At 42.0% G+C, this 12002-nt stretch overlaps 1 protein-coding gene across 1 annotated transcript; it reads left to right on the top strand.

The window, feature by feature from the left end:
- Window positions 1-2014: 2014 nt before the first annotated feature.
- LOC121539434 (ornithine decarboxylase 1) lies at window positions 2015-8780 on the top strand. The gene is made up of 10 exons (XM_041847930.2): window positions 2015-2253; window positions 5180-5329; window positions 5651-5784; window positions 5912-6085; window positions 6194-6366; window positions 6483-6699; window positions 6823-7069; window positions 7199-7314; window positions 7438-7652; window positions 7799-8780. Exons 3-10 carry the CDS (start codon window positions 5689-5691, stop codon window positions 7929-7931), a joined length of 1371 nt encoding a protein of 456 aa, XP_041703864.1. The 5' UTR covers window positions 2015-2253; window positions 5180-5329; window positions 5651-5688; the 3' UTR covers window positions 7932-8780.
- Window positions 8781-12002: the final 3222 nt, after the last annotated feature.

The raw sequence follows: 12002 nt of genomic DNA, 5'->3' as shown, positions 1-12002 counted from the left end.
CTAGTAATTTGAAGACGGATCAGGGTCAAACAATCAGTCTCTTGCACTGCCCCACCACCCCATCCTTTTACGCTGCTGCTACTCTGTTAATTATTTATGCATAATCACTTTAACTCTACCCACATGTACATATTACTTCAACTACCTCAATTAGCCGGTGCCCCCGCACATTGACTCTGCACCGGTACCCCCCTGTATATATAGCCTCCCTACTGTTATTTTATTTTACTTCTGCTCTTTTTTTCCTCCACTTTTTTTGTTGTTGTTTTATTTTTACTTTTTTGTTAAAAATAAATGCACTGTTGGTTAAGGGCTGTAAGTAAGCATTTCACTGTAATGTCTGCACCTGTTGTATTCGGCGCATGTGGCCAATAAAATTTGATTTGATTTGATTACTGAAGTTCGAACAGTGTTACTCATACAATTCCCTTGACGAATTTAGTTTCTGTTCAAGGAAAAGTTACTAGTACAAATCTACAACATAATGTGAAATGTGATACTTCTAAGCTGAAATAGCAACTAAATCAGCCTTGACCTGTTACAGTAAGCTCTTAAGTGAGCATCTTGTGGAAAAAATTCGAATGACAACAAGATAAGTACATTTGATCCTGATTGGTCACATTGACCCCTAGCGCTAAGTGACACAGCGACAAAACCAGTGCAGTAAAGGGTCAACATCCAAGCCCCAAAGTGACTGCGTGCTAATGGTATTTTCAGGGAGAGGGAGAATGGAGAGTTGACGACTCAGTTATTGGGTTAAATGGCCAACTGTCCTCCTGTGCAAAGCTGTCATCAAGGCAAAGGGTGGCTATTAGAAGAATCTCAAATATAAAATATATTTTGATTTGTTTAACACTTTTTTGGTTTCTACATGATTCCATGTGTAATTTCATAGTTTTGATGTCTTCACTATTATTCTACAATGTAGAAAATAGTAAAAATAAAGAAAAACCGTTGAATGAGTAGGTGTTTCCAAACTTTTGACTGGTACTGTATATATATATATTTTTTTTCTTCACATCTTCAGAACCAACACAGGGAAGTTCAGTTATGGAACTGATTCTGACTGGATCATGGCAAGCATTATTGTCTGCCTGGTGGCTCTTTTTTATTTATTTCACCTTTATTTAACCAGGTAAGCCAGTTGAGAACAAGTTCTCATTTACAACTGCGACCTGGCCAAGATAAAGCAAAGCAGTGCGATAAAAACAACACAGAGTTACATATGGGGTAAAAAACATAGTCAAAAATACAACAGAAAATATATATACAGTGTGTGCAAATGTAGCAAGTTATGGAGGTAAGGCAATAAATAGGCTATAGTGCAAAATAATTACAATAGTATTAACACTGGAATGCTAGATGTGCAAGAGATTATGTGCAAATAGAGATACTGGCGTGCAAAAGAGCAAAATAAATAACAATATAGGGATGAGGTAGTTGGGTGGGCTAATTTCAGATGGGCTGTGTACAGGTGCAGTGATCGGTAAGGTGCTCTCTAGCTCAAAGCACAATAGCAGCCAATTAAATCATCTTCAGAATTGGTTTAAAGTTGTAAAACTTAAATACTAAAAACAACTGTGTTTCAATTATGTTAGTCTGCAAAGTAGCTTATAATTTGGTTTAGACAATAAAAAATACATTTCCAAGGCATTGCATTGAGCCGGTAAATGAAGAGATCGCTTTATCTGGCCATGGCTAGAAGGGATAAAGCTTTTGTCAAATTCGCGTTAAAAGTTTTTTTTAAACTGTTTTCCTAACCGTAACCTAATTCTCCTAACCTGCTACGTTAATTCTCATAAGTTGCTGCGTAAATTCTCCTAACCTGCTACGAAAAGTCAAATCACAAAAGCTGTAGCCTGAGTACCAGTCTCTTTCGCTAACATTCCACTCCTTGCCACTCAGGGTGTGGAATGTTAGCTAAATAGGTACCCAGGCTACAAAAGCAGTATCCCATCTAGTCAAAACCGGCTTTATCTGCCTCCTCCTACTTCCTCTACGAGCACATGGAGCGGGTGACAAGTCTAAACCAGTTCCTTCCTACGTCGACTGAAGGCCAGTTTCAGCTGGCGTGTTGTCGTGGAGACGGTACCTCTATAAATACAGTCAGTATCAAAACACGCATTTACACTTCTAGTTCAGACAGAGAGTGCTAAACAGTTCCGTGACAAGACTCGGCTAACAAGGGAAAACCAAGTCATTTTTTCCAGGACTCTGGTCTAATGGACACACTCTTTGTAAATGCTTTTTAAGGTAAACCTTCACTAATTTATTCTACGTTTTCACAGTAACTTCCTAATTTATTTTAAACTGACTAGGTAAATTACGCTACCGGTATTCATTCATTCATTATGAGCTATCCAAGTTGGCTTAGTCAAATCGTGTCATAGTGTTTAGCTAACGTTAGCTAGTAAGTTACAGTATTGTAATGAAACAGGCAGGGAACAGGTATCGAACCCTCAACCTTCTAGGCCGAAGTCCAGCGCGCCATGCCGCCATCGACTGTGCCCCAAAAGTAAGAGTCGATATCCGCGCTTATAAATCCAGGGTCGTTACAGTATGTTATTGATATGCCATATTGTACAAGTAGTAACGTTAGCTAGCTTTTACGTACCGCTATCTTCTAAAACATTTTTGTGTTTTTGGCTCGATGGAAGTGATGGATTTGGGGTATGAGCTGAAATGCATACTGCCAGTACTGGTAGTAGGCTACTTGGAAAAAAGATCGTGTCCTTTTCGGTTTCCACTCGTTATTACAGCCACAAAGTTAAAATTAGCTTTTTGGTCATAATTTAAGGTTATGGCTAGTCATAAGGTTAACAGTATGGTTAGGTTTGCAATAACGTTTTAAGAAGATACATTGAATAAATAGGCGAGGTTTATGACTTTGTGGCTGTGGTAACTAGTTACGTCCCAGGGTTTATAAACCGAGATGCTACATTGCGAGACTTCCGAGAATGCTTGCGAAACAGGCCCGCTGAACAGAGCAAACAGGCCGGGGTTTGGAATTTGAAGTCAATGAGAGAAGTGAAAAATGATTCCTTAGTTGTTCATTTTCTCAATCTAAAGGCACAACCTAGATTCGAGCCAATTTCTTGTAGTTTAACATTTTATTACTCCAACCTCGTTTAAGTAACAAACGGACACGTTTTCATTTTGGTCAAAAACAACTTCATATCGAAGGAGTGCCTTTGATTTTACTGCTTGCACATGCGCAGTTCGGCGCGAGACGACCGTTGGACCCGATGACGTGTTTCTGCACATGAGCCTTAAAGGCGTCCACATGCTTCCCAACCAAAACAGTTCGGAAGAGTTTGTCGGTGTAAAGTACTTAAGTAAAAATACAAGTAGTTTTTTGGGGTATCTGTAATTTACTTTACTATTTATATTTTGGACTACTTTTACTTCACTACATTCCTAATGAAAATAATGTACTTTTTACTCCATACATTTTCCCCGACACTCAAAAGTACTCATGACATTTTGAATGCTTAGCAGGACATTAAAATGGTTCAATTCACACACTTATCAAGAGAACATCCCTGGTCATCTCTACTGCCTCTAATCTGGCAGACTCATTAAACACAAATGCTTCGTTTGTAAATTATGTCAGTGTTGGATTGTGCCCCTGGTTATCAGTAAATAAAATAAAAAACTAGAAAATGGTGCTATATGGTTTGCTTAATATCAGGAATTTGAAATAATTTATACTTTTGATACTTAAGTATATTTTAAACCAAATACTTTTAGACTTTCACTCAAGTAGTATTTTAGTGGGTGAGTCACTTTTACTTGAGTCATTTTCTATTAAGGTATCTTTACTTTTACTCAAGTATGATGGTTACGTACTTTTTCCCAACACTGGAGTTTGCATATATTATAATGACATTTTGTGACATTTTTATTAGTTTTGGACTTCGGTAATGATTTTTTCAGTTGTTGGGCACAGGAAATATTTTCTTGAGGCAAACTGGAGTCTACACCCCTTCGTCGTCATGGCGGCTAGGCGAACCGGCGCTTAAAAGAGCTTTGCTTGAAAAATGAGAGCGGCAATAGTACTGTTTGACAATTTTGAGCCGCTGTAGCCAGCATATACTTCCTCAAAATAGTCAGAATTAATTGAGATAACTCTATTAATCTGGCATTAATTTTGACGTTTTGCAGAGGAGATCTTAGTCGTACAATTTTACAAATAACTAAGATGTTTGGTGCAGTATTTCACAAGAAGTCCAAAACGAACAAAAATGTAATAATATATGCACAAACTGTTTCGGCTGGGAAGGATGCGGACACCTTTAACTAGCCAACTTCACCATGACTTCGCCTACAAGTGTGATCAGGGATTTCTATTGGAGAAGCAGTTTCTGCCCATCTCCATACTCTACTGTCTTCGTTTTATCCCTTTGAGAGGGTCATGGCTAGAAGGAATCCAGCTTTTGGCAAATGAATAGCAAAAGTTGAAATTTTTGCTAACCCTTTCCCTAACCTAATTATCCTAACCTGTTGCGTATCTTCTCTTAACCTGCTACGAAAAATCTGATGTTTATTTGACAGAAGCTGGACTCTTTTTAGCCATGACCCTTTGAGCTGGAGAAAAGATTGAGCCAGTAGGCCTACTCAAGAGTCTGTGCTATCCGGGATCCTTGGGAAGTCCCTATCCCATTGAAGTTGACAGTTTAAAATGTTTAGGGAGGGATGTCCCAAGGATCCCAGATAGCACTGACTGTACTCAGGTGTGCTTGTTCAACAAAACATTCCTTCAGAGTGCCCAATAATGCATTAAAGCAACTATAGAGTAGGCCTACTGGCTCAATAAATTAAAAAAAGTCAATCGTCCCGTGTAGCTTAGTTGGTAGAGCATGGCGTTTGCAACGCCAGGGTTGTGGGTTCGTTTCCCACCGGGGGAACATATATATGTATGCACTCACTAACTGTAATTCGCTCTGGATAAGACCGTCTGCTAAATGACTAAAATGTAAATATTGCCTATTCATCCTCTCTGATAATAGACTGCTGCTGCTAACAGTAACTGCGCCTCATATAGGATTATCTCAAATGCTAACAGGTCTGGTTGACACTGAATGAATGAAGGAAATGTCCATTAAACTCAACACAGCATATGACACTGTCCTCTTTTTATGCTACTGTATTTTCACACATTTTATTTTACTGTTTGTAGAATAATCGCTTTAGGAAAGCGCACACTGGCTACTCTGCAGGCCCCGGCCTAGAGTGTTATGTGAAAGGTTTCAACTTCACTGGTGAACCGCCTTGGCTGCTCTGCACCTGATTAAACTACTTTGCTGAATTCCATCTCTTTCTTGTCCAAGTAAGTGTTGCTTTCCAATCCAACGTCATTTCCAACATGCATGTCACAATATTCTAGAATGGGTGTTAACAGCACATGCCTATGAGATACTGGGGTTGGTTGTAATTGGTGCACTGTAGCTCTGGGAGTAATTATGCTGGTAATTTAGGCACATTCCTGTTCCAGATAATAATGAGCAGTCTTGTACAAGCATTTGAATGCTACTTTCAGGGAATTGAGCCAACATTGATAAGGCTATTCCTTGAACAACTAGCCCACTGATAAACTGGCTAATGTAGGGAGCTGTGCTACCATTTTAACACAGATCTCCTTTTTCCACAGTTTTCTTTTGTGACCAATCTAAACGTTTTTCTGCGACCATGAACACGTTCGCTCCTGACAATTTTGCCTTCCTGGAGGAGGGCTTCTGTGCCCGTGACATTGTTGAGCAGAAGATCAACGAGACGTCCATGTCGGTAAGAACAACTTCCTGCTGTCCCTGATTCTGCTTCATTTGGTGTGAGAAGTGTAATTTGTTGACAAGGCATTTGTCTTGTAAGATGTATTTCTTATTCCCTTGCATGCATGTCTTTGCCCCTCCAGGATGATAAGGATGCCTTCTACGTGTGCGACTTGGGTGACGTGCTGAAGAAGCACATGCGATGGGCATGTACCATGCCTCGCGTAACGCCCTTCTATGCTGTCAAATGCAACGACAGCCGGGCTGTTGTCACGACCCTGGCCTCCTTGGGCGCCGGCTTTGACTGTGCAAGCAAGGTTAGCCTCTTTCTAAACACCTCCTAATTTTGAAATGGCCTTGACCCCAACCCTGCTGCCCTGTGAAGGCGTTTCCTGTTCTGACCCACTCTTTCTTTGTCCCATCAGACTGAGATCCAGATCGTTCAATCTCTGGGTGTGGACGCTAGCAGGATCATCTACGCCAACCCTTGCAAGCAGGTGTCCCAGATCAAGTATGCCTCTGCCCACGGAGTGCAGATGATGACCTTCGACAGTGACGTGGAGCTCATGAAGGTGGCTCGGTGCCACGACAATGCCAAGTAAGAAACATCTCCACCCCCATTCTTTAGCCACACTGAAAACACCTGGTTTTGTAAGTAACTTATACGGCTACTCTAGAAAAGTGCACCTCCAACTTTTCTCTCTCCTTGTCCAGACTGGTCCTGCGCATTGCCACAGATGATTCCAAGGCTGTGTGCCGGCTCAGTGTGAAGTTTGGTGCCACCCTGAAGGCATGCCGGGGTCTCCTGGAGAGGGCTAAGGAGCTGGGCCTGGACGTTATCGGGGTCAGCTTCCACGTGGGCAGCGGCTGCACCGACCCAGACACCTACAGCCAGGCCATCTCTGACGCCCACTGTGTCTTTGACATTGGAGTGAGTGTCTTTCTGTCTTTCTCTGCTTGAACTTATCACCTCAATTTATAAATGGACCCTTAACCTGCAGTTGGCCCCCAAGTTGTAGGTCTAACTCCTCTTTGTTGGTTCTATTTTCTGCAGGCCGAGGTGGGTTTCAACATGACCCTCCTGGACATTGGTGGCGGTTTCCCTGGGTCTGAGGATACCAAGCTCAAGTTTGAGGAGATCACAGCAGTTATCAACCCAGCACTGGACAAGTATTTCCCTGCAGACTCTGGGATCCGGATCATTGCTGAGCCAGGTCGCTACTACGTGGCCTCTGCCTACACCCTAGCTGTTAACATCATCGCCAAAAAGGTCATCATGAACGAGCAGTCTGCCTCTGACGGTATGAGCAAATTGACTCAATCCGCAAACTTGTGGCGAGTGCCTGACGTGCCAAATAAAATTGCATCACTCAACCCAAAGTAATAGCGAGCCAAGTTTCATTATAATTTACACAACTCTGCCCCTACAGAGGATGACGATTGGACCAGTGACCGGACTCTGATGTACTATGTGAACGATGGCGTCTATGGCTCCTTCAACTGTATTCTATATGACCATGCTCACCCCTTGCCTACCCTGCACAAGGTAAGTTGATTAACACTCTTCATTTCAATCAACCAAACTAACTCACACAAAAAGCAAGTTTATAAAACCAATAAAATAAGTCTGACGATTTTGTTAATCCCTGCTCTCTTCATCCTTCTACAGAAGCCAAAGCCAGATGAGCGTATGTACCCCTGCAGCATCTGGGGACCAACCTGTGACGGCCTGGATCGCATTGCTGAGGTGTGCAGTCTGCCGGACATGCAAGTGGGAGAGTGGCTGCTGTTTGAGAATATGGGGGCCTACACCGTGGCTGCCTCCTCTACCTTCAACGGCTTCCAGAAGCCAGACATCTACTACATCATGTCCCGCACAGCTTGGTAAATTGTTGGAAATGTAGTAGAATCGTATGTAGAGACAAATAGAATGTGATTGTGGTAGCATGTCTCCATACAGTGATGTATCATCAATCCTCAACCTTCCTTCTGATTCTAAATCTGTCTCGGTTTTCTCTTGTCCTGTGTAGGCAGTGCATGCAGCAGATCTGTGCCCAGGGGATACCCACTCCTGTTGAGGAGGCATCCTGTGTGACATCCAGCTGTGGCCATGAAAGCAGCCTGGAGCTGCCTGCCAAGCCTAGCCAGACCTGTGTGCTCTAAACATAACACCAACATAATCTCATACATACCCACCCCCACACTGCCACTCTACCGGCCAGTAGCCTATGTTTTTATTCATTTCCTATTCAATGTTGCTTTAAAAAAAAAAACTTGTACCGTTGAAAGGCCAGTTACTTGACGGGAGAATGAGAGGGGCATGTTGGCGCACATTTCTCACTTGTCTGTATGAAAGACTGAGATTTAATCCTGAGCTGAGGTTGAATCTCTCTTAACATCGCTAAAGGTACATCTCGGAGGGTTGTAGTCATATTGTTACAGGGGTCTGATTGGCTAATGCTTACAACAAAGGTTGTATGTTCAATTCCAGGAGGGGCCACAAAATACCTTAATTTGCATTGACCATAAGTCGCTCTAGATGGGAGCATTTGCTAAATGACAATGTAAATGTTATATGGCAGTGTCGTGGGGATTTTCTCTTGTAAACTCCAACTCCCAGAAGGCTCCCTGTTTCAGTTGAATCCACTACCCATTCTCATGACTCTAAAGGAGCTGTTTTGAGGGCGGATTACTTCTCCAGGAAATGGCTGCTACAGATATTTAATTTTCCCCGATCTCCTCTTTCATACAGAACCCTTTATTCAATGTAGGGACTCAACATGCAGACTGTCCCTCTCCTCTTCTCCTTTTCTGTATTATTTTTTTTCAATATTGTCGCAAGGTAGTATGTCAGTTAATGATACGAAAAATTATAATTATCGCTATTGACGATGCATTTTAAAAAGGATACGAAGGAGATTGGATTGCACATTTGTATCACTTTCCTATGGAAACTTTTTTTTTAATTTTGTATTTTTTTAAATAAATAAAACATGTAGGTGCAGAGCTGAATATTGTGTGGTCCTTTTTGGGGAAAAGTCAGTGAGTGTCCTTTTGGTAGAGATGGGTGGACACTGGATAACACACACCGTGAGGATATTACCACAGTAGTTAAGTGATTCACTCTTATTAATTATATAAGTACCAGTCAAATGTTTGGACACACCTACTCATTTCTTTATTTTCTACATTGTAGAATAATAGTGAAGACATCAACTATGAAATAACACATGGAATCATGTAGTAGCCAAAAAAAGTGTTAAACAAATCAAAATATTTGAGATTCTTCAAATATCCACCCTTTGCCTTGATGACAGCTTTGCACACACTTGGCATTCTCAACCAGCTTCCCTGGAATGCTTTTCCAACAGTCTTGAAGGAGTTCACACAAATGCTGAGCACTTGTTGGCTGCTTTTCCTTCACTCTGCTGTCCGACTCATCCCAAACCATCGCAATTGGGTTGAGGTCGGGGGATTGTGGAGGCTGGTCATCTGATGCAGCACTCCATCACTCTCCTTCTTGGTAAAATAGCCCTTATACAGCCTGGAGGTGTGTTGGGTCATTGTCCTGTTGAAAAACAAATGATAGTCCCACTAAGGCCAAATCAGATGGGATGGTGCATCGCTGCAGAATGCTGTGGAAGCCATGCTGGTTAAGTGTGCCATGAATTCTAAATAAATCACAGACAGCGTCACCAGCAAAGCACCCCCACACCGTAACACCACCTCCTCCATGCTTTATGATGGGTACTACACGTGGAGATCATCCGTTCACCCACACTGCGTCTCACAAAGACACGGCGGTTGGAACCAAAAATCTCAAATTTGGCTCCAGACCAAAGGACACATTTCCACCGGTCTAATGTCCATTGCTCGTGTTCTTGGCCCAAGCAGGTCTCTTCTTATTGGTGTCCTTTAGTAGTGGTTTCTTTGCAGCAATTCGACCATGAAGGCCTGATTCACACAGTCCCCTCTGAACAGTTGATGTTGAGATGTGTCTGTGAAGCATTTAGTTGGGCTGCAATTTCTGAGGCTTGTAACTCTAATGAACTTTTCCTCTGCAACAGAGGTATCTCTGGGCGGTCCTCATGAGAGCCAGTTTCATCATAGCGCTTGATGGGTATTGCGACAGCACTTCAATGTTCCGTATTGACTGACCTTCATGTCTTAAAGTAATGATGGACTGTCATTTCTCTTTGCTTATTTGAGCTGTTCTTGCCATAATATGGACTTGGTATTTTACCAAATAGGGCTATCTTCTGTATACCTCCCCCTACCTTGTCACAACACAACTGATTGGCTCAAACACATTAAGAAGGAAAGAAATTCCACAAATTAACTTTTAACAAGGCCCACCTGTTAATTGAAATGCATTCCAGGTGCATACCTCATGAAGCTGGTTGAGAGAATACCATGAGTGTGCAAAGCTGTCATCAAGGCAAAGGGTGGCTATTTGATTTGTTTAACACTTTTTTGGTTACTACATGATTCCATGTGTTATTTCATAGTTTTGATGTCTTTACTATTATTCTACAATTTAAAAAATAGTACAAATAAAGAAAAACCCTTGAATAAGTAGGTGTGTCCAAACTTTTGACTGGTACTGTATATCTTAATACAATAGCTCCATGTGTAACAAAAGGATATAAAGCCAGGGTGCACATATCCATATGGCTTGAGGTAATTAAAAGCAATACGCTAACATGACACTACAACACTCAAAAAATGTGAATGCTGGTAATAGACTCATTGTTTCATATACTTGTTTTTTTAGTTAATGTTAAAGACACTTAACATCTCAGGTAACATCTATTTAATACCAGTAACACTGACAAATTGGGTGTATTTGTAACAGTCTTGCTTCCGTCCCGCTCCATCCTGGACTTGAACCAGGGACCCTCTGAACACAACTGCTTCCCATCGAAGCATCGCTCCACAAGATCTGCGGCCCTTGCAGAGCAAGGGAAACAACTACTTCAAGGTCTCGGAGCAAGTGACATAACCGATTGAAACGCTACTAGCACGCACCGTTAACTAGCTAGCCATTTCACACCGGTTACATATTGATATAAAAATCACAGTTTGACATTAAAAGAGACAAAGTTGGCATCATTAGAAAGCAGAGATCCTATTTTCAACAGTAGCCTATGTAAAATGTCAATATGTCCGACTATAGTCAATCCATTTTCATGATTGTCGTAATTGATGACCTGTGTAGTAAAAACACTGGCTCTTGAAAGAGATGTTCCCTCTTTGTACCTACAGATATCAATCACTTTCCATCCGTCAGTTAGGGTCATGAGCCCTTACATTTACGTCATTTAGCAGATGCTCTTATCCAGAGCGACTTACAGTTAGTGAGTGCATACATTATTATTTTATTTTTATTTTTTCATACTGGCCCCCCGTGGGAATCGAACGGGGGGCCATGCTCTACCAACTGAGCTACATCCCTGCCGGCCATTCCCTCCCCTACCCTGGACCAATTGTGCGCCGCCCCATGGGTCTCCCAGTCGCAGCCAGCTACAACAGAGCCTGGATTCGAACCAGGATCTCTAGTGGCACAGCTAGCACTGCGATGCAGTGCCTTAGACCACTGCGCCACTCAGGAGGCGCAGTGGTCACCCTTCTCTCCCGTGATGATCAGGTGTGTACAGGCTTCTGGGACTGCAGGATCTAGGCGGCCCTCTGGGCCCCGGTGATGGCAGTGAGGGCTGTGCTGGCCTCCTTGGACCCCTGCCTGCAGCATGTTGCACAACTCACTGTAGAAGTGAGGGTAGGAAGGCAGCCCGTAGAAGGTCAGGTTCTGGATGCCCTTGATGGTGTATCTGATAGGGGGCTGACAACATAACTATTTAATGGGGAAGTTCACTGTGACATTATTATACACAGCTGGGCAACTTCCTGTTTACAGACCCAAAAAATTTGCCAGACATCTTTCAAACGAAGAGTAAACTTTGTCTCCCTTCTGGAAAAAGTTATTTATTTGCTGTCTAAATTATATACTATAGTAGGATACTGCTGAAGAATATACAGTGAGGGAAAAAAAGTTTTTGATCCCCTGCTGATTTTGTACGTTTGCCCACTGAATAATCAGTCTATTATTTTAATGGTAGGTTTATTTGAACAGTGAGAGACATAATAACAACAAAAAAATCCAGAAAAACACATGTCAAAAATGTTATAAATTGATTTGCATTTTAATGAGGGAAATAAGTATTTGACACCCACTCA

This window comes from Coregonus clupeaformis, chromosome 25 (genome assembly GCF_020615455.1).
Source record: "Coregonus clupeaformis isolate EN_2021a chromosome 25, ASM2061545v1, whole genome shotgun sequence".
NCBI classification, from domain to species: Eukaryota; Metazoa; Chordata; class Actinopteri; order Salmoniformes; family Salmonidae; genus Coregonus; species Coregonus clupeaformis.
The sequence above is the reverse complement of the archived record's forward strand: the minus strand, read 5'-3'. Positions and strand labels throughout refer to the sequence as shown.

Excerpts from the sequence above, each read along its gene's own strand:
- LOC121539434 (XM_041847930.2), top strand. The coding sequence starts at position 5,689 with ATGAACACGTTCGCTCCTGACAATTTTGCCTTCCTGGAGGAGGGCTTC. Across the intron at positions 6,367-6,482 it reads CGGTGCCACGACAATGCCAA|ACTGGTCCTGCGCATTGCCA; the intron begins GTAAGAAACATC and ends CTCCTTGTCCAG. Across the intron at positions 7,653-7,798 it reads ATCATGTCCCGCACAGCTTG|GCAGTGCATGCAGCAGATCT; the intron begins GTAAATTGTTGG and ends TGTCCTGTGTAG.